The sequence below is a fragment of the Malus sylvestris genome, chromosome 5, assembly GCF_916048215.2.
Source record: "Malus sylvestris chromosome 5, drMalSylv7.2, whole genome shotgun sequence".
Taxonomy (NCBI): Eukaryota; Viridiplantae; Streptophyta; class Magnoliopsida; order Rosales; family Rosaceae; genus Malus; species Malus sylvestris.
This window is the reverse complement of record NC_062264.1, coordinates 16,422,962-16,445,494: the sequence shown is the minus strand read 5'-3', so window position 1 is coordinate 16,445,494 and position 22,533 is coordinate 16,422,962. Positions and strand designations below refer to the sequence as shown.

The window sequence follows — 22,533 nt, the reverse complement described above, 5'->3', positions numbered from 1 at the left end:
TTTCATTAGTTTTCCTATGAAATAAACCAAACCATGATCTTCTACTTTCGATCCTTCAATTCTTGCAGCAACTGAGCTTATACTTCAACACTCCATCCTAAGCTTGTTGCTGCCTTCACTCCCTTATGTAATGGTACCTTCTGGCAATGTGCTTTGATCTTTGATGAAACACAGGGTTCCTTGTCATTGCTATTGCAGAGGTGTTGTCACAGTAAATTGCACTAGCCTCAGTTTGTTCCTCCCAAAAATCCTGCAATGCATATCTGAGCCACACAGCTTGTGTTGTTGCTTCAATTGCACTCGTATACTCAGCTTCAGGTGTTGAAAGTGCTACACTATGTTGCTTCACAGAGGCCCATGAAAATATGCCACTACCAAATGATATAGAGAACCAACGGTTCTGATTATAACATTTGTACGGTAAAATGTTGTCACTTCTTAATTCCTCTTTACATCTCAACTAGTGTTGGGTCATCGTTTTGCTCTTTCAACTAGCGAGAACCACTTGTGTTTGAAGATAGTTGTATTGTGAGATAACAGGTAACTTTCATGATAAATTATCGTTACAAATTTCAAAGTTTTGAGACAACAGTTCACGTTAATTGGCTCTGTATCATATATATCTTCCCATGTTAGCTGGAAAGTACAAAGGGGAATACCAGATTCCCTGCTGGGTAACACTACCTTGATGACGTCTATACACAAAAGATGGTCAATCTATCGATGTGCCCGGGACTCCACAGAAACACCCAAGACCATAACACAAAACGCGAGTGGGACTCCACAGAAGCATCGAAGATCATACCACAAAACGCTTCTTCACCACGTAGCTTTGGCATAGTTCTGGTTCTGAACAATAAACCTTGATACATACCAAAATAAGAACCAGAGGAATTGAAGTCTTCTCATCACCAAGGGGCTTTAGCCACTTCTTGGAACATATGCTCAAGCTTCTCCAAACTCGTGTTTAGACTCTCAATCTCAGAGTCAAGTATATTTATAGCATCTTTTACTACCAAAAGTTTTGCCTCCAAGCTCCTCATCTCTTCTTCCGCCTGCTCCTTTTCAAGTCTAGCCTCTTTAAATCTTTTCGATCTTGAAGCAAGACTTACAAGCTGGTCCAGACGGGTACACAGGAACCCGACATTCATGCCTAAACCCTCAAAGGCTTTCAAAGTCTTATACCAAGCGGAAAAATTGCCTCCCAATGTAGTAACACTGCAGGACCTGATAGCATCTGCAATGTTGATTGTCTCAGAAATTGCTCCAGAAATCAGTTTGCAGTTTAGACCCTCGATAAGAAGTTCATGCAGGAACGAGTTTTGACTGCAGCAGAGATCATAGTACTTGGTCAGAAGGTGTTTTGAGAACTCAGAATTTATGTTTAAACCATTGACAAGAACATTGAAGTTCTCCATGCTTTTCACTTCTTTGAAAGCGACGTTAGACTCTGAAAGCCGAAGTCCATCCAGAACTTCAAAACCAAGATCTTCAATATCATTTCCAGAATGATCTGATATCGAACCAGACTTTGAAGCAAAGGCTATTGCGGTGTCCTTTGGAATAGTTTCCAATTTCTCCCTCTCTTCCCTTTCACATGCTATAACATCTCCTGCATTAATTAAATTATAAAGTGAGGCCAAAGAAGTAATAGTTATGATTTTCAAGCCTGTTAGCAAAATAACTAGATGAATTTCGAAACAGCTTACCAGTATCCGCCAGTTTAATAGAAGCATCTAATTTCACCAGGTCAATAGCGCAATCCATGTCGTCTAAATCATTGGATCTAATAATATACACCTACAGCCAGGAGGCAACAAAAGGATTGAGTGGTTAGTACCAATTTCAGAAGTAGAATCTCAAAGCAGTCAAATATCTACATACTATTACTACCTTAAATTTGGCATAGTATTTTTTATAACAAATTCGTCAAGTTTAACTCAAGTAATCTAATATAAATACTCAATCAAACAAGTAAAGATATCCAGATTCCACACAAGCGTTCCAAGAAGGTACAAGTTACTACCTTAAATTTGGACGGGGTGACCAGATGGAAAATCACGGCATCTCCCTCCTGTAGCTTGCGAGCAATTGAAAAACCTCTCCATCCACCACTCAGTCCCACCTTCTCCGCAAGATATTTAGTTTCAAATTTATCCCCATTTTCATCTTCCAAAACAATCGTCTTATCTTGTTTTGGCATATGATCAAAGCAGAATTTCTTGGAAAGGCCCTGCCAAACCAAAACCAAAGCCAAAACCGAAACCAAAGCGAGTGCATGTAAATAAGTACATCATCCTAACAATACAGGCCTTGATAAGTTGATATAACTGCACAAAGCGTGAAGAGAATGAGTGAGAGCTTAAGGTTTACAAGCCAGAAACAGCCAGCAACGTGAGAAGGCAGCATGACTCTGAGCAGGATAGGGAACCTAGGATCGAGGGTTGCTTCAACCTCCCTTGCTCTTTCATATACGCCGCTTTTTGCTACGGTAACTCTCTTTCGCTTACGGCTAGTGGTAAAAGATTGAGAATCAAGTGTTACTTCACAGTCAATCAAAACAAACAATTTCGACAAATAAAAAGCAGATTAAAAATGTAAATTAAATATATACTGACTGACTGACTGACCTTTCAGGCATATTTGGATTAGCATTACTGCCACTGACTACCTGTATCCCAAAAATTTATTTCGTGTTTGAATATGTGGAGAAATTAAGAAACTAAATTGCTCACTAGTTCAAGTACATACAACCAAGATGTGCAGAAAATAAACGAGAGCCCCAGCCCAACTTGGAAAAACATTTGTTTTTTTAATTCCAGCCAATTCGAAGGTGTGCGCGGAAATTATTTCCCAAACTGGTTTTTTTGTAATTTTTTTTCATTTAAATCATCAAACATATTTCATTTCTTTGTAAAGAGGCTTATGTTAATGAAATTGACCAAAAACATTTCAAAAAGCTTATTGCTTGAAATGGTTAATCTTAATCAAACTACATGAAGATTCAAAATAGGAAGAACAAAAACCCAATACAAATATGTATGAATTAAAAAATATATATATAATATAAGGTTTTCTCACAATGCATTCACCAGACTCTGCAAAATCATTAGTAAACAAAACACTCACATTTTACTCACTATCAAAGGAAAACCCGTTAACATATTACATGTCAGAGAGAGAGAGAGAGAGAGAGAGAGAGAGGACCTTAGGTGGCCGTGGGCAAGAGGAGCTCTGCTTCTGCTTCTGGTCTTGAAGAACAGCCATGGCCATGGATACACACTCTCTCTCTCTCTCTCTAACTTTATGGTTATGGAGGTAAAGAGTGAATAATGGAAAAGATGAAAAGACAGTTCCATGTACTTTGGTCACTCACTCGAGCTAGAGGCTGCCTAATGGAATTCAAACATAATAGGGGCATTTTGGGAACCATACAGGTAACAACAATAATTTTCTATCCATTTTCAAGGGAATATAATGCTATTCCACTTCCCTAAAAAAATTATAAAATACTACCACAATTCACAATTCCCTCCCAAACATATTTAAAGGATGAGCATGGGTGTGTAATGTTCAAATGTTTGCAGTAGAACTAGGAACTGTAACTCTTTGATAGTCAAGTTTTAGAGAAATTCTTCCGTTTGGAACTTCAGGAGGACAAGAGTGGGGACATTACATAGCGTAATAGTGAGTCTTTATTGTGTCTGGGCCACACAAATACGTGGTCCAGATGCCGAACTCCAAAATTTCTTCAAGTCTTGGGTAAGTTTTCAGAGTCATTGTTGTCTTGTAACCTACTGTGAAAGGGGTAATATTATAACATGGTAATCAAGCTACGATCACATTGAAAAATTCACTAATGTGAATAATGTATCTATTCAATGTATGTTAAGGAATTTCTTGTTTGGAAATATTCTTGGACAGATTTTTGGTTCTTTATAGCAACAATACGGCTGAATATTGAAATTTATAATCGAACGGAGGAGGATATAACTGAAGTAGCATGTAATAGTTGAATAGAATAGATAAACAAATTGACCGAGTTATTTGATCTTACAAATCACAATTGGTTCTATATCATACATTCCAATGCTGGAAATTGCCAGAGAGAAAATCAGAAGGTAAAGCATTCCTCCCTACTAGCTACTGATGCCTCCAAACCACACAATTCTGTAGAGAAATTACCAAAATCTCTGCAGCACTGGCATATAACTATCATCTATATAAAAACCCAAAATGCTGAGTGATAACGGCACAAGATGCGCATTTCTTCCTCACCTAGCTTTGGCATTATATCTTTTAAGTTATAACCAAAAAGAGTAACCAGATTCTTTCAAGTTTTCTCATCACCAAGGGGCTTTAGCCATTTCTTGGAACGGAATTTCCCGCTCCTCTTCTAAACTCGTATTCGGAGTCTCAACCTCAGAGTCAAGACTATTCATGGCCTCTTTCACTTCCAAAACATTTGCCTCAAGTCTTTTTGATTTTGAAGCAAGACTTGTAAGCTGGTCCAGGCGGGCACGCAGGAAACGGACATTCATGCCTAAATCACCAAAGGCTTTCAGAGTCTTATCCCAAGTCGAAAGATAATCTTCCGGGGTAGTGATCTTGCAGGCCCTGATGGCATCTGCAATGTTGACTGTCTCAGAAATTACTCCGGCAATCAGTTCGTAGTTCAGACCCTCGAGAAGTTGTTCATGAAGGAAGGAGTTCTGACTGCAGCAAAGCTCATAATACTTGGTCAGGACGTATTTTGAAAATTCAGAGTTTATGATTAAACCATTGACCTGAACATTAAAGTTGTCCAAACAGTGCACTTCTTTAAAAGTGACAACAGACTCTGAAAGTCTAAGACCATCCAGAAATTCGGAACCAACATCTTCGCCGTCATTTCCAGACTGATCTGATGTTGGACTAGAGTCCGTATAAAAGACTACTGCATTCTCCTGCGGATTAGGTTCCAAATTCTCACGTTCTTCCTTTCCACATGCAGTAAAGCCTCCTGCGTGATTTAAATCACATGTAAGGATCAGAAAAGGTAAGAGTTGTTTATGATTGCGACGCCACTTGCCACACATAACTTGATGAGTTTTGAAACAACTTACCGGTATCCATCTGTCTGATGGGAGGATCTACCCTCATAAGAGGAAGACTCCAGTCCACTTCATTTGACCTAACGATATATACCTGCAACAAGTAGGTAGCAAAAGAATTGAGTGTCTCGTACGCATTCAGAAGTAGCGCCTCAAAGCAATAAAATGTTATAGATCTTATCCTTTTTTTCTCAACATTTCCATTCAGGAGAAACCCATCTAAATTTAAGAAAACAAAATTTGGCAAACTCAAAAAAATGTACAGTTACCAACTTATTCTGCCCTTTTTCTTTAAATCACAGGATAAACATTTTCATCATCGTCACAACCATAGTGGCATCCCCGAGATCTATCTTATATAGTTCTACATTATAGCAACTCTGATTTACAGGATTCAGGTTGCAAGGCTATGATCAATTTAAGGATTTCTCTTTTCCAAATTTGTCAAGTTCAACTATATGTTACATAATGGAACTTGGAACAAAGGATCCGCACATAAATTTCAAGAAGGTTCCATCAGTTACCTTAAATTTGAAAGGAGTGACTAGATGGAAAATCACAACATCTCCCTTCATTATCTTGTGAGCAATTGAAAACCCTCTCCATCCACCACTCAGTCCACCCTTCTCCACAAGATACTTCGTTCCAAATTCCTTCCCATTTTCATCTTCCAAAACAATCATTGAATCTTGTTTTGGCATATATTCACTGCGAAATTTCTTAGCAAGATTCTGCCAAACCAAAGTCAGTTCAAATAAGTATATCATCCTAATTAGTAATTAGTCAATGCATTCAGATAACTGCACAAATTGTTGACAAGAGTGGGTGAGGCTTACAAGGTAGAATCCTCCCGAAACTTCTGACGGCATCATAACTTTGAGTAGTGAAGGAAACTTATCATCTAGGCTTGCTTCGATCTTCTTTGCTCTTTCCAAAACAGAAGACTGAGCCTGGGAACTATCGTATAAGCTTTCTACTCTAACTCTTACAGGGGCCTTTCGTTTAGGACTATTGGGAACAAAATTGAGGATCCGGTGTTACTTTATAACCTTTACAAATAATATCAATAAGTAAAAGCAGATTAAAAAGTTAACTAAAAATTCACTGACCATTTAAACATCATGGGATTAGCATTAGCATTCAACACCTGTATTCAAGAACTCGCAAGATAGTTCAGTTAGTTCAGTGTATGCTGACAAGAAATGGAAATTCCATATTTGTAACTACAGTGCGTAGAAATGGAAATTCCATATTTGTGGTGCTCTGAATATTTTTTTTTCGTTGCTCGCTTGATTGATTCAGTGCGTAGCTACAGATCAATTTTTTTTATGACCCATTTTGATTTTTCTACCTAATTTGGCATGACTTTCACGATTCCTAGCATACCCTTACAACATACAAAACATGAACAGAATATTTTACTTCATTGCCGTCTGATAGCCATCTGAGATGAAGGAGATTCTATCAAAATCCCCATTTCAAAAAGCTTATAGCTTCAAAATATTAACATTATTCAATAAAATTGCAGAGTTAACAGTAATCGTCAAACCATGTAGCATTCGAAACCGGAAATAACAAAACCCCAATACAGAATCGGAGGAAATGATTAGCATGTTATTGTTTCTCACATTGCTTGTAGTCGTCGGTTGAAAGCATGGAGGTTTTTGCCCGAACTGCTTTTCGGTTTCCATACCCTGCAATCAAACAAACTGTCAAATACTCAGATTACAAGCAAAACCCAAATCATATCTGAGAGAAACAAATAGAGACAGCGGACCTTATGCAGCGGAGGCGGCGGCGGCGGTAGCTGTAGCAGTGGGTAAGAGGAGCTCTGTTTCTGGTCTTGAAGAATAACCATTGCTTCCTCCATGGGCTCTCTCTCTCTCTCTCTCTCTTTACTATTGGCGTAGATGTAGAAAGACATCTCGTGTATTTTAAAACAATCTTGCTTCAAAATATGGAGCCAATTTTAAAATATAATAGGGAATGTTTGGGAGACATATCCATACTGCATATTTTAACTTACCAAAAAGGAAATAACCGTTCAACTTTTTTAGTTTTTTTTATACAAGCGATTTTGAGTGGAGGATTAAAAATCACGTCGGTGTTTAAAACCAATCACGTGATGTCAAGATGCAGTTGTCCTGACGGGATTTCAAATTTTATTATGTTTTTTTTTCTTCTAAATTTACATGCAAGTAGAACGCTAAAGCAAGGTGTTTTAAATCAATCTTGTAATTCTACGTGGAAAAATATTTTATTTGAAACATAACAGAGTACGTGTTCTTGCTTGCAATGCAATTTGTGTTCATAACATAAGACCATCTCCAACCGAAGGCTGGCCAGATGTCTTGTTTTAGCCCTCTAGCACTCCAAGAAATTAATATTTTAATGAACAATGCATGATCATATTTCTTACCATCTCCAACCGAGGGCCATAGGGCTCGTTTTAACACTGTCACAAAAAATCATCTCCAACCGAGAGCCAAAGGACTATAATATGAAATGTGAAGAATTAGTATGGAATTGTGAAAAAATATGTGAGAAATGGTATAGTAAAAAAATAGAAATTAAAAAAAAAACGTCAATAAAAAAAAGAAAAGAAAAGTGGGCTGGGCAAGTGGAAAAGAACAAAAAAAAAAAAAAAGAAGTCGCGAATAGAAAGAATCGTTTACTGGTACAATGGAGAATTTGAGCTCCAAGATAGATCTTGAATCTCTTAAAACCCTAGCTCAACTCGCAAAGGATTCTCTGCCTCCGACGATGGCGAAGATTCTGAAGTGTTTGAACAAGTTGGGAAGAGAAAGAATCGTAGTTTTGATGGGGAAATCTTGCTCTGACATGGATGCAGAATCTTTCAAAAGCCTATTTCTACTGCCGAATGATTCTCCTTCTCGTGCTGTGATACCGGTGACAATTCATAAGTCGCCAAGATTAAGGTTCGTAGCCATTCCAGCTGACAAATCAAGGTTCGAGAGAGATACAGAATCTTTGGAAGAAATGGTGCAAAGAATGCTGACGGTGCCGGTGCCTGCGCCAAATCGGAAGGATGCCGTGATTTTTATAAACAGCTCAGGCGATGGTGGAGGAACCATGGGAGAAGCTCGACGTGTGAAGCGCATGCACATGCCGGGCACTCAGGTATAACATACTCTGTTTTTGATTTATTGTATCTTTTTAATTTAATTTTAATTTTTATAAATTCATTATATATATATATATATATATATATATATATATGTTGAATTGAATATTTTATGTTAGAGGAAAGTTTAATAGAAATGAAAGATTTAGGAGATTTACCAATTGATCCGTGTCTCTTATGTATACATTGGAATATTGGGTCACTAAATGATTGATCAAGGAATCGTATACACCGAAGCATCTTAGAAATTTCGAGGAATTAGGGAAGAAGCTTTTGTGTATATGATTCCTTGATCAATCATTTAGTGACCCATGTATACATAAGAGACACAGATCGATTGGTAAATCCTCTAAATCTTTCATTTCTATTGAACTTTCCTCTAACATAAAACATTCAATTCAACATACATATATAATAATGAATTTATAAAAATAAAAATAAAAAGATACAATAAATAAAAAACAGAGTATGCTATACCTGAGTGCCCGATATGTGCATGCGCTTGACATATCGAGCATCTCCCACGGTTCCTCCACCATCGCCGGAGTCATTTATAAAAACCACGACATCCTTCCAATTTGGCGCCGGCGTCAGCACCGTCAGCATTTTCTGCACGATTTCAAAGATTTTGTATCTCTCTCGAACCTTGATTTGTCGGTTGGAACGGCTACGAATCTTATTCTTGGCGACTTACGAATTGTTGCCGGCATCACAGCCCAAGGAGGAGAATCATTTGGCGGTAGAAGTAGGGTTTTGAAAGACTCTGCATCCATGTCAGAGCAAGATTTCCCCATCGAAACTACGATTCTCTCTCTTCCCAACTTGTTCGAACACTTCAGAATCTTTGCCGTCGTCGGAGGTAGAGAATCCTTTGTGAGTTGAGCTAGGGTTTTAAGAGAGTCAATGTATACCAAAATCCTCCATCTCTTTCTCTTCCTCCTCCTCACATTCCAACCTTGAATTGTCGTCAATCGGACCCACGAGATGCGGCCACCAACGACATCGGAAGGGGATTTTGGTATTTGACAATTTGAATTTTTTGGTTGATTACAAATAATCTGGGGTTTTTGGGGTGGGGGTGGGTTTTTTGGATGGGAGGGGAGGTGAAGAGAGTGAAGGAGAGGGAGAAGGTGGGTCGAGGGGAAGATGGGGTTTTTTTTTTTTAAATGCATAATTTTTTTTTGCCATATGGCACAAATTTGGCAGCCACATCAGCACAAATATGGATCCCATATTTGTCACGTCATCACTTAACGGATTTTCTAACGGATGTATGAAATTGAAATAAAATAATAAGTAAATATATGAAATTGAAATGTTTTAAAGATGTATGAGGTAGCAATTGACCCCAAACCTAAAATGTAATTATTAATATTATGGGCTATAGCTCCTCAATTCATTAAAATAAAGCTAATTTAATAATACAATATATACCTCCAGGTTTTTGCCTCTCTATGGACAGATTTGGGTATAGGCTCAAAGCCAAAACCTCGGGTGTCAACTTGTATCTCTGATAAACGAGTAGATGAAAGCAGTGATGAGGAAGAGGCATATGAGGAAGTAGAAGGCGAAGCAGATGATGAGGAAGCAGAAGGTGAAGCAAATGAGGAAGAACAAGGTGACGAGGAGGAAGAAGATGATGACGACGAGAAGTGGAGATGAAGGGGATGAAGATGAAGGGAAAAAGTTGAAGATGAAGGTGATGGGGACGAGGAGGAAGAAGAAGGGGATGATTTTGGCCCCATTTTTATTTTCAGTTTGCTTTTTGCTCCATTTTTAAATTTAATTTTACTTTTTCCAACAACGGCAGGGCGATAGAGTGGTGGTGGGGTGACAACTGATTGGTGTATATTTCTCAAGTCTTGATGGTTCACTGGGCGGGTCTTCCTCGAGAGCTTATTTTCTCTTTAGCTGAACGTATGGGTTCCTTGGAGGAGTTCATTGTTTTTGGTGCAGTTTGTAAATCGTGGAGATCAGTTGCGACCACAGAAAACTACTTTACTAATGAATCCTACTCCTTATTAAATGATCTAACTTATTATGAGGGACAACTTTATGCCGTGAACTATTATGGTCATGTTCTTGTTTGTGATATTGAAGATCCTAAGCAAGCAGAAGTAAGGATTGTTGCTCCAGAATTTCCAAAGGAATATTTGGGTCGTATGATGCAAATTAAAGTAGCTTATCTGGTGGAATCAGCCGGGGACCTGTTGGTGGTTTTGTGTTTTTTCAACCCGAAGACAAAGTTCCATGCAACTACTGGCTGCAGAGTTTTCAAGGTCCTATTTAGTGACTCGGAGGTAAACAATCTTGTGCAGAAATGCTTCTTCCTTCTCTGTTGAGGCCTCAGACTATCCTGGATGGAAGCCGAATTGCATTTACTTCATGAATAATGAGCATGTTCATCTATGAGTAGACATGGACATGGGTATCTTTAATATGGATGATGGACAAATCGAGTGGCCCTTTTGATAATTCCTTTAATATCTGTTATAAAGGAAGGAATTATGAAACATCACATTTGTGGATTGAACCAAGTTTCTAAATGGGATGTGCTAGCTCGCTTCTTGACCATCATCTTTTATTTATGCTCAGGGTGCATATGGATTGTACCAAAGTGTATTCTGTTTTTCCATTTGTTTTTCTTTTCTTAATTTGATCAATGTTATTTTTCGACTAGTTGACCTTTTTGTTTCAGTTCATTGTTATTATTCTTTTTTCTCTTTCCACGTTTTCATATCCCCGGTTGTGGCTTGATTTCGGCTGTTCTAGTATGTTATCTCCTGCCGCAATTGTGGAGATATGTTCAACATTTTGTAGTTTTGGTGGAAATAGTAAAGTAATTTGTTTTGTTGCTTCTATTGTCATACACCCCCAATTTTTTGAAGGCACCCCTCTTTTATTTTTGTTTACTCTTGAATTCCAAACTTTACACCTTTGAAAGCACCCCCAATGTGCAACAGCGCAACCACCCCCACTCCCATCCGATGGCCACGTCATCAACCACCGTGCCTGGAAATAGAATTGGAGGCCGGTTGTCCCAGGAAAATGTTGTAGTTTCCACTTGTGTTGGCAACCTATCAACCAGCTTTTTGGTCAAGCTCTTCTCGGTCAGTCTCTCATATCCTTTGCTTTCTTTTTTTTTGTTTCCCAATTTTTTGTAAAAAAAATTGTTGATCACATGGCATCTGTCCCCATCATTTGGCTAGTGGTTATTTTTCTTGATGCTTTTAATTGGTATTTGGCTTTTCAAATGTCAACTTTTTTAGCACACATTTGCAGGTATGTCCTTGTCCAAAAGGTTCGATGAGACTTAAGAATTTAAAGATTTGGTGGCAAATAGCAGTATGTGATTCCCTTTGTTCTATATCATCTCGCAAAGAAGTTCTCTTTCTGATATTAATACGTTCTGAAAATTGAATCAAGTCTAATTGAAACTGAGTTTGCATCTTTTGATTCATCATGTTATATTTCAGTACTCCTGTGGGAACTTCCAGGCTTTACTGTTTCTTCAGTAATCTGATATTAGTGCAGATTTGGTCACCGCACTTGCGCTGGTGTTGTCAGTGAAGGAATTTCAGTGTGACATTGTTTACAGATGAGGCCAAATCCCAGGGTCATATGACAATTGTTTTCTGTATTTCATGCTGCATGCATATAAATCTTATAGTGACATGGAATTACTAACGTGATTTGTAATATCTTTCTGTTTGGGCCCAAAATAACAGTTTGGGCCGAGTGTAGTGTCATTCTCGGCCCGGGAGGCATTGCGACAAGAATACCATGGATCGTTCAGTACGTGGGCCTCCAAACCTAGGTCGGCTAGGTCATAACGCAAGAGGTCGAATCCTAGTGCGATAAGGAGTCTCGGCAGGACCCAGAAGCGAATCCGGTTCAGGTAAAAGACTAGGTTCACAGTCCTAGTGAAGGTAGGACTGGTCGAGTTGATGCTGATCAGGGGAAGAAAACCTAGTCCGAGTAGGTTTTTAACTCGACCTTGGGGGAAGCCATTGCTATAAATAGAAGAGGTTACACATCATTCAAGCCCCTACAAATCAATACAAAATTGCCCTGCGCAAACTCTCACAACTTGTGATTTTTCTTTTTCCTTTTTCGCTGACACATCTTCCGTTGGCATCAACAGCACTGTGGAAGCAACCGGTGATATCTTAAGTCGGCATAGATAGCTCTGTCACCGTAGAATTGATCGGTCTTGCAGTATCTTCCGTTGGCATCAACAGCACTGCGGCGAGAACGGTTAATTACCTATCCAAGTCTCGGTCGAGAAGGGTTTCTGAACCCTTATTGGTCGAGGTCATCTCATCAGCCTTCTCGGCGAAGTGAGGTGTTACAGTTATTACATTCGGCACATTGAAAGCCGAATTTGATATTGAACTTCGTAAGAATAGTAACCTTGTCTTCAGGTTCGAGAGCCCAAGAGGCCGAGACGTGTTCCTTTCTCGGCCACAATCGCAAGACGCAGAAGTCAGTAGCGCGACCCAACGTAACATCAACAAATTTACTCCTCGGCCGAGCTTGGTCGACGAGTTGGCACGCCCCGCATTCACCGAAGGACGTAGTTAGCTCATTAATTACTCGGCCTGCGCGCCACGTAGGCTTTGTAGTTTCTAGGGTCAACATTTTGGCACGCCCAGTGGGACCCAGTGCTAAACTACGAAGTTCATGCCAATTGAAACACGATCGGTAAAAAAGAAAACAACTATGGGAAAGTCGACAAAGCCTGGGACAAAGTGTGCCGCAGGCGCAGAATCCCCTTAGCGCTGTGACACCTGAGTCCACGAGCGCGACTCGCCGAGAGAGAGAAGTTAATCTCGGCGGTCAACTCTGTGGTTTAGAAATCCCTAACAGAAACACATGCGTTCTCAATGAAGGGATAGTAGAGGAGTGTGACGAGGATGGTGGTGAAGGATCTGACCTACCAACGAGGTCGTTTCTCCGAAAGCGACTAGACGAGCAGTCTCGGTCAGTCGAGCAGACGTTCAGTCGAGGCATTGACAAGCTGCATGACGCGATACTCAGTTCCAATGATCGACAAACCAGGCTGCTCGAAATGCTGGTTAGTAAAGTTGGTGGCAGCAGGCCTTTCGATCTTCTCCAACATTGTCCACCAGGAAACAACCCGGTACCGATTGTACCGGCCGAGCCTATTCCTGCTCCGCTCAAACCAATTAACTTGGAAAAAGGAGGAGGTTCGAATAGTAGGTCAGACGGAACCGACCAGAGGATCGAAGCAACACCTGTTGATATGACCGAAGTTCAGCGGATGATCGACTCGGCCATGAAGAAAGGGCCGAAGTTTCCCAAGTTTATTCATCCGTACCCAGCTTACGTGGAAACGTTTGGATACCCGAAGGGTTTCAAGATCCCAGATTTTAGTCTTTTTGCCGGTGAATCGTCTCTGTCTTCGTTGGAGCACGTGGCTCGTTTCACCGCGCAATGCGGAGATGTTAATAGTGATTTCCATAAGTTACGGCTGTTCAACTTTTCATTGACCGGCTCGGCATTTGCCTGGTACATCAATCTCCCTCCTAATTCCGTCCAAAACTGGGAGGAGTTGGTCGAGAAATTCCACGAGCAGTTTTATCGGCCGGGGATGGAGATGTCAGTCTCTTCATTAGCACGGATGGCTCAAGCATCCGATGAGTCACCAATGGATTATCTTACTAGGTTCAAATCGGCTAGGAATTAGTGTCGAGTGCCTTTACCCGAAGTCGAATTTGTCAGGCTTGCTTTGAACGGCCTTGATGTCGAATACAAAAAGAAATTCTTGGGGGCAAATTTTCGGGATATGTACGCATTAGCCCAACATGTCGAGCAGTATGATTATTTGCTCCGCGAGGAAAAGACTTCGAAGACTCCAACTCGGGGAACGATTTACAAGAACCCTACTGTCAATTATGCATCAACCGAGGATGAATGCGTTAGTGTGGATGCGGCTGAGATAGTGATAGATAAGCCATACGTTTGCAAGGCATTGGCTCAGGTTGATTCTAGAGAAGCCAAAAGTCGCTCGGCCACTGAAGGAACATTGAAACCGTCAAAGGTTTATACTTTTGATATTACCAAGGCTGACGCAATTTTTGACCAACTGTTATCATCAAGAATCATTAAGCTTCGGCCTGGTCATAACATTCCTAAGGCCGAAGAGCTTAAAGGAAAGGTGTATTGCAAATACCACAATTCGAGCAAACATACGACAAACAATTGCGTTGTATTTCGTGATAACGTCCAAAGTTGGATTGATAATGGCAAACTGAAGTTTCCCGAGAAGAGGATGAGTGTTGATACTGATCCGTTCCCCACGGCAACAGTAAATATGGTCGATGCGTACCTACCCAAGGACAAAGGGAAAGGTAAGGCCGAAGTGGTTGAGACACAACGCCCGCGGAATTAGAATTTTCGACCACGGTTCATGGCCGATTTTCGTTCAAACAAACCACCAACGACTTTAACGGGGCCCGCTATTGTCAAACCTATGACGGATTATAGCACCGATGAAGACAGTGGGACGGTGGTTTTGTGCAGGAAATGTAGAGCGAAGATCGACAGTGAACCAGAGGAGAAGCCCTCTTCGCAACCTGTGGCCGCAACTCGGCAAAAGGTAGCCAATGAAGGCCAACATCACGGGGTTTTTGAGAGGCTCGGTCCTAAAGTACGGATGGACGAGACACCCCCGGTCAGGCGGCGCCTCGATTTGATGCTTCATTCTATGACGATGATTACTATAAGCGTAATTCTAGCAGTTCAGAATCATTGCGGAGCCAAAAGACCTTCAAGCCTCCCGAGCCTAGAGATCAACGTTGGTATACATACCATTCTTCGAAGGGCGTCTACACCGCATTGTCCAAATCTCAGAAACGCCGGCATCAACGGATAGATTGCATGGCTCGCCGACGAGCAGCCCAAGAAACTTCGGCCCCTAAGTGGTGGCCGAAGGACACAGTTGCCACTGATGATGAGCGACCACCTCCAGCAATTATGACAGAGTTGGCTCAGGGGAAACGGCTGGTCGATCAAGATGTCGAGACCATGTTTGAAGAAGCTGATAAACGGATCAAACTTCTCATTCGACCAGGGGAAATGAAGGCACGCCTTGAACATTTCAGGCAAGAGGCCGAAAGCAAATTATCCCCGCCAGCTATACAAGAACCTTTGGTCAAAATTCGATGGAATTTGCATCCCCCGTTCCTTGGGGAGTCTTTGGAGTACATGCGAGAATTCCATAAGAAACATTCGGCCAATGATTTGTATGGCTTGCTAAAGGCATGCCAGGACACCATTGATCTAGTCCTGACTTGTCCTGATGCCGAGCGTATCATCCAGAAAACCTCAGACCCAGGATTGAAAGCAAGGTTCCAGCACATACGAGAAGCTCGTGTCTTTGGATTTGAAGTCGACCCATACACTGATATTGATGCAGCCGATCTTCCTTTCTCAATGGAGGACCTTCAGTATTTGCGATATCACTTCGAAGTATTCTCGGCTGTTTCGCTCTTCGGCCTTACGACCGATGAAATAGCACGTGTTGCACGTCTGGATGCTTATCTCGACACTAGGAATGCCCGGCTACACTACCAGGAGCAGGTCCTAACCCCGAGCACACTGTCGATCTCAACCTCACATGAGGTAGGTACACAGAATCAACAAGTTGCCGAAGCAGCATCGCAGGATCAAACCATCGAAGAAGGAACAGAAGAGTCTCGTTGTCCAACCTTGACAGCAACAGAGTCCGCGGTTGCCGACCATACAAGAGATGACGCTAGTGAGGAGGGTCCTAACCCAATGGGCCCGTCAGTCCTGGATAATATGGAAATCAGTATGGTCCATGTGTTACCCGCCGATTTTCAATCAAGCACTACCTAACCAAATTTCCTCGATGGTGGCGTAGTCGCCGAAGAAGCCGGCCATGTTGATTTTGTATCTGTCGCTGAAGTTGAGTCAACAGCAAAAGATGATAGTCTAAAGGCCGCTTTGGCCGAATTGTTCCCTCGTTCATCGTCGGCCAAGCTTCACCATTTAAAGCCACTGTATGTGACGGCCCATATCGAGGGATATCCAGTTTCTAAATTTTTTGTCGACTGTGGAGCTACCGTCAATATCATGCCTCTGAACATCATGAAGGCCTTACGCCGTTCAAATGACGAGCTTATTCCGTCAGGAATCACAATGAGTAGTTTTGTCGATGACAAATCCCACACCAAAGGTGTACTTCCGTTAACTGTAAATATTGCCGGTCGCACCCACATGACCGCCTTTTTCGTGGTTGATTCCAAAACCGAGTATAATGCACTGCTCGACCGAGATTGGATTCATCAAACTAGTTGTATTCCTTCCTCATTGTACCAAGTGCTTGTCTTTTGGGACGGCAAATCGGTCACTGTTCATCCGGCCGATAGCCAGCCTTTCGAAGCTAACATGATCCAAGCATGGTATTATGACGATCACGTCGGCTACATTACTTTGCAAGGTTTCAATGAAGAGGGACGGCCGACTCGGATTTCCGTTTAGAAAGCTATCGAGGTTGGCGCCGAGACTGTCCAGCAGGATTCGGCGAGACTCGGATTAGCCAACTTCCTCCCCGAAGTCGATGTTTGACAACGATCGGGAAACACGCAGGACCGCGGTTTCATTTACTATGGAACGACTGCTGGCCCATTGGTATACGATATCTAAGCAACCCAATTCGGGCGTCAACCTCGTCGAGTTTCTTGCTGAGGGAGATAATGGGCCTGTATTATCTTTTGATAAAATTCGAGCCGCCCCGGCCGAGCTCGAAGATCGTCGGCCCCTAGTTAAGGACCCTTTAGAAGAGATTAATGTTAGGACGGCCGATGACCCACAACTTTTGTTTATTAGTGCTTTACTTCCCCAACGAATGAAAGACGAGTTTCGTACCTTGCTTACGGAATTCAAAGATTGTTTTGCTTGGAGTTATCATGAAATGCCCGGCTTAGATCGTACTCTGGTCGAGCATGAATTACGTATTAAGCCCGGATTTAAACCTTTCCGTCAGCCACCTCGTCGATTCTCGACCGAAGTACAACTCAGTATCAAGGACGAACTAGTTCAGCTTTTGAAAGCCGGATTCATTCGGACAGCTCGATATGTCGAATGGTTGGCGAATATCGTTCCTGTATTAAAGAAAAATGGTGCACTACGCATCTGCACCGATTTTCGAAATATGAATCTGGCAACTCCCAAAGATGAGTATACAATGCCGATTTCAGATCTGTTAATCGACGCCGCGGCGAATCATGCGATCTTATCCTTTATGGATGGACATGCCCGGTACAACCAAATATTTATTGCCGAAGCCGATGTGCACAAAACTGCTTTCCGTTGCCCGGGGGCACTCGGCACTTACGAATGGGTTGTCATGCCATTCGGCCTCAAGAATGCCGGCGCCACGTACCAACGGGCAATGAACACCATTTTCCATGATTTAATTGGCACCATCGTCGAAGTTTACATCGACAATGTTGTCGTCAAATCTAAACGCCGACAGACACATCTGGACGATCTCCGACAGGCTTTCCTCCGCATGCGTCAGCACAACCTCAAGATGAATCCTGCCAAGTGTGCCTTCGGTGTATCGGCCTGGAATTTTCTTGGTTTCCTCGTACATCATCGTGGGATTGAAGTCGATGAGAATAAGGCACGCGCAATCATCATTGCCCCACCCCCAACGACGAAGAAACAGCTCAAGTCTTTACTCGGACAGATCAATTTTCTCCGCCGATTTATTGCCAACTCGGCAGGAAAAATGAAAGCGTTTTCCACACTCTTAAAACTCAAGGACTCAGATAAATTTGTGTGGAACGACAAGCATCAGGCGGCGTTTACGCAAATCAAAGTTTCCCTCACGAACCCACCTGTCTTGGTTCCTCCCCGGCGCGGTAAGCCTCTTAAGCTCTATATCTCGGCGGCCGAAGAGTCCATCGGCTGCCTCCTCACGCAAGATAACGACGCCGGATGGGAACATGCTATTTTTTATCTCAGCCGTAATCTTAGTCAACCAGAGATCAATTATCCAGCCGTCGAGAAGCTGTGCCTAGCCGTTTTTTTCGCCGCTTCCAAGCTTCGGCATTATATGCTCCCATCGGTCACCCAGGTTATTGAGCAGACCGACGTCATCCGCTACATGCTCACCCGACCGATCGTAAAAGGCCGCATTGGGAAATGGACCATGGCACTGTCCGAGTTTAGCTTGCAATATGTAGCTCAGAAAGCCGTCAAGGGCCAAGCATTGGCTGATTTTTACTTGCTCAACATCCCTCCCCATACGGTTTTGGGGGCAACGACGTTGACATTGGCATGGTTCAGACGCGCGACAACCACTGGACGATGTACTTTGACGGCTCCAGTACGTCATCTTCGGCGGGCGTGGGAATTGTCATTCAATCCCCGAATCACGATCGCTGGTTCTTTTCGCTTAAGTTGGATTTCGATTGCACCAACAATCAGGCCGAATATAAAGCCCTAATCGTCGGCCTTGGAATTCTCCATGACCTGCGGGCAACCCGCGCCCTCGTCCTCGGTGACTCCGAGCTTGTGATTAACCAACTTAATGGTTCCTTTCGTTGCATGAGTTGTACCCTGGCACCTTACCATATGGTCGCCAGCTATTTGGCCGAATCCTTCGACGGTATTACATTTCAACATATTTCCCGGTGTCATAATACCGACGCGGATGAATTGGCTCAAATTGCCTCCGGCGCACAACTCCTGGGGGGCAAACTAGGCCAAGAGATACCAGTGATACGACAGTTATACCCGGCCTTGGTTAACCAGCAAATCCTCCGACGGGACGACGTGATACGCACCAGGGTTATGTCCTTACCTTCGTTGTTAGATCGGCAGGACTCTGTCGAGATTTGCACGACCGAGGTAATACCGGATGATTGGAGAACACCCATTATGCAGTACCTTGACAATCCTAACGGGAAACATAGTCGCAGGACACGGGTTCACGCCACGAACTATGTCACGTACCATAACGAGTTATACCGAAATGGTGAAGATGGTTTGTTATTGCTATGCCTCGGCCCCCAAGAGAATGCTTGGGCGATCGCAGAGGTTCATGAAGGGGTATGCGGAGCTCATCAATCCGGACGGAAAATGCGATGGCTACTCCGACGACACGGCTATTTTTGGCCGAGAATACTGAAAGATTGTATCGAGTTTGCACGAGGATGCGTACAGTGCCAAATCCATGGGCCTATACAAAGGGTCCCGGCCGAGTCACTACATTCGGTCATTAAGCCATGGCCGTTTAGAGGATGGGCCATGGACGTAATCGGCAAAATCACGCCGACTTCTGGAGCTGCTAAGCATGCATGGATAATAGTCGCAACTGATTACTTTACTAAGTGGGTCGAAGCAAAATCATACGCCGAGTTAACATCTAAAGAGGTTTGCGACTTCGTGGAGGAACGCATTGTGACCCGGTTCGGTGTACTGGAAACGATCATAACCGACAATGGAACAATCTTCACAGCCGAAAGGTTTAAAGAATACACGGCAAATTTGAAAATTCGGCTGGAACATTCCACACCGTATTATCCACAGGCGAATAGGCAGGTCGAGGCAAGTAATAAAGTGTTGATCGGCATCCTCGAAAAAATAATAAAAGAAAGGCCTGGCATGTGGCATTTGAAGTTGAACGAGGCATTGTGGGCATACCGAACGTCGCCCCGGTCGGCGACTGCGACAACCCCATACGCATTAACCTACGGACACGATGCAGTGCTACCAGTCGAGTTGAGCATAAATTCGTTGCGATTAATTGAACAAAGTAGTTTGTTTAGCGCCGAATATAATCAGTCCATGAGACAGGAACTAGAAGATTTGGAAGAAGCGCGACTTGACGCTTATAACTTATTGGTGGCACAAAAACAGATTGCCGAGCGGGCCTATAATCAAAAGGTGCGACAGAAAACATTCGGCGAGGGTGAATTAGTGTGGCAAATGGTGTTGCCCGTAGGACTAAAAGATCCTAGGTTCGGCAAGTGGTCGCCAAATTGGGAAGGGCCGTTCATTGTGCATAAAGTATACGGAAAAAGGGCGTATCATCTTAAAGACCGAACCGGTGTAGTTCACAGATTACCGATCAATGGGAATTTTTTGAAAAAGTATTACCCAGTAACGTGGGAAATGCGAGAGTAAACAAAACCATCTCATTAAGATTGATGAGCATGTACAAGCTAAGTAAGTCATTCAGGATAAAACTAAGTACATTCAAGGGGAAGAAGGTAAGAGGGTGCTGAGAAGGGCCTTCAATTCCAACCACCGCACCTCGGCCATGATAACTTCAGCTTGCCGATTCTTCTTGTCTAGCTTCAACCGCTCGACCCGCTTTGTTGTTGCCGCGTACTCAGTTAGGCGATCCTTTCCGCCCGACTCGAAGTCTCTAGCAAGCTCGGACGCGATGGCCGACCGACGTTTTGCTAGTTCGGCCATCTGACGGTCGAGCTCGGCTAGTACTTCTCCTTTTGCTCTTAGAGCGTCGATTTTCGGACGGAGAGTATCTTGAACGGCCGTGGCAGCTTGCAGGTCCTGTTCGGCCTTTAGGGCGGTCTGGAAGACACTGAATGTCTCCCGAACCCGCTCCAAAGCAGACGATGCCCGAACGATGGCATTTCCGCTCAGGCGACCATCGGCCCCAAGATCGTTCAGACACACGCCAAGTAGATCAAGACCGTTGCGCTCGAGTACTTGCGGCGCTGAAAGCGATAGAACTTCTCGTAGCTGGGTTAGAGCGGTTGGATCGGCAGCCTCAGTCGGAGCAGCCGAAGGGCCGGACTCGGCAGTTGTGCTGGAGAGGAGGGCTTTGAATTCGACCTCCCACGAAGCCTGCACATACAAATCAGTTTAGGCTTAAAGGAAGGCAGGGCGAAAATAGTAAGAAGGTTTCATTTTTTAACCTGCCGAGAGGAGACCTCGGCCATGTCCCCAGGATCGTTGCTCGAACCTAAAGAACTCAATGGCCGAGCCCAGTGTCTCAGATTGCTTTTTAGTTCACGCGGCCGATGAAGGTTATCTACGTTTGATGGCCACTGAGGCGGCCAAGAAATATAGATAACACCCTTCGACGCATAGAATTGTCGGTGAAAAGAATGTACAGGCACCTGACATTTATTATTTTCCTCGTTTAGAATTCTAAAAAAAAAAAAAAAAAAAAAAAAAGCAATTAAGGAAAGATGGTCGAAGGTACTTACGAAGGCCGAGGTAACCTCCTGTGGAGGAATATGGAAGCCCTGGTCTTGAAGATGAACGGGCGATTCCGCCGTTGCCTCGGGTTCCTCGAGCGGGCGTTTGCCACGGTCGGCTGCAGATGGGCCGACCGGAACAGCCGTTTCGGAGGAGGCAGAGACATCCTGGTCCTGGGAAGGAGCGAGGGGTTCGACCACCACCGTCGGTTCCTCGACCGGGCGCTTGCCACGATCAGCCGTGGAGGGGCCGGCTTGAACCACCATCTCGGACCTTGGGAGAGGTTGCCGACGAGAGTGGGGACGATCTGCCAGCGGGACCTCGTCGCTCCCCTCACTCTCTTCCAGAATGAAGACCGAGGGTTTTGGATTTCCAGGGGCTGTTCCCTCGGTCGCAGAAACCACCTTTTTTGGAACGGGTGTTTCCTCGACGGAGGGAGGCACAACTGGTGTACCAGTCCCTGAGATAGGCTGCGTTCGAACTGTCGCTGCGGCCGGGGCGGGCTGTTTCTCGACCGAGGGTTGAACAACGGCAGGAGAAGGAGAAACACTGGGAGTCGTCGCCCCTGTGGTTTGACTGGATATGACGTGGATCTCCCGTGCGCCCTTCTTTGCCAGCTGTTTTACCCGCTTGGCAGGCGGTGGAGGTTCAACGACCGACTCGGCCTCTTGGCGAGGGCGTTTGGTCAGCACGGCCCGACCAGCAGCCTTATCCCTTTTAACCACGGCCAATTTTTTCTCGACCATGGCCGCGGCAACATCCTCCGTTTTTCTCGAAGGCCGACTACCTAAGAAGATAAACAAATCAGTAAGGCAAATCAATATGCAAGGTTGAAGGAAAAGAGGAGAAATGAACAATTACCTTGAGTTTGTGGGGCCGAGGCCTTCTTAGGTCGGTCGCCGAAGAGTTTGCTCAGCACCTCTTCGACCGGAGCACCAAAGAACTCCTGGGTGTAATTTTCCCACCACTCACCGAAGGTGTCAGTGCAATGGGTTTCTGGGGTGGCCGGTCGAAGGCGGAATTTTTGGCAGTACTCTTGGAACTCCCTCGCGGCAGTTTTACATT

General features: G+C 43.5%; 3 protein-coding genes and 1 pseudogene across 4 annotated transcripts; 1 reads left to right on the top strand and 3 right to left on the bottom strand.

The window, feature by feature from the left end:
- Positions 1 to 545: 545 nt before the first annotated feature.
- LOC126623333 (B3 domain-containing protein Os01g0234100-like) lies at positions 546 to 3,392 on the bottom strand. 2 transcript variants are annotated; one of them, XM_050292188.1, is made up of 6 exons: positions 3,208 to 3,368; positions 2,631 to 2,671; positions 2,374 to 2,512; positions 2,027 to 2,233; positions 1,710 to 1,800; positions 546 to 1,612 (listed from the first exon to the last, which is right to left on the bottom strand). In XM_050292188.1, exons 1-6 carry the CDS (start codon positions 3,271 to 3,273, stop codon positions 909 to 911), a joined length of 1,248 nt encoding a protein of 415 aa, XP_050148145.1. In that variant the 5' UTR covers positions 3,274 to 3,368; the 3' UTR covers positions 546 to 908. The 2 variants fall into 2 exon arrangements, with proteins under 2 accessions (XP_050148145.1, XP_050148144.1); XM_050292187.1 differs by lacking the exon at positions 2,631 to 2,671 and having other exon boundaries at positions 3,208 to 3,392.
- Positions 3,393 to 3,999: 607 nt separating this feature from the next.
- LOC126621183 (B3 domain-containing protein Os01g0234100-like) lies at positions 4,000 to 7,052 on the bottom strand. The gene is made up of 7 exons (XM_050289590.1): positions 6,871 to 7,052; positions 6,722 to 6,787; positions 6,203 to 6,240; positions 5,930 to 6,101; positions 5,618 to 5,824; positions 5,106 to 5,187; positions 4,000 to 5,002 (listed from the first exon to the last, which is right to left on the bottom strand). The coding sequence occupies exons 1-7, from the start codon at positions 7,015 to 7,017 to the stop codon at positions 4,347 to 4,349; spliced, it is 1,368 nt and encodes a 455-aa protein (XP_050145547.1). The 5' UTR covers positions 7,018 to 7,052; the 3' UTR covers positions 4,000 to 4,346.
- A 2,901-nt stretch (positions 7,053 to 9,953) lies between these two features.
- On the top strand, positions 9,954 to 10,883 carry LOC126623806 (uncharacterized; annotated as a pseudogene).
- A 9,613-nt stretch (positions 10,884 to 20,496) lies between these two features.
- On the bottom strand, positions 20,497 to 22,214 carry LOC126622586 (uncharacterized). Its single transcript, XM_050291362.1, has 2 exons — positions 21,477 to 22,214; positions 20,497 to 21,111 (listed from the first exon to the last, which is right to left on the bottom strand). The coding sequence occupies exons 1-2, from the start codon at positions 22,212 to 22,214 to the stop codon at positions 20,497 to 20,499; spliced, it is 1,353 nt and encodes a 450-aa protein (XP_050147319.1).
- Between the last annotated feature and the right edge of the window lie 319 nt (positions 22,215 to 22,533).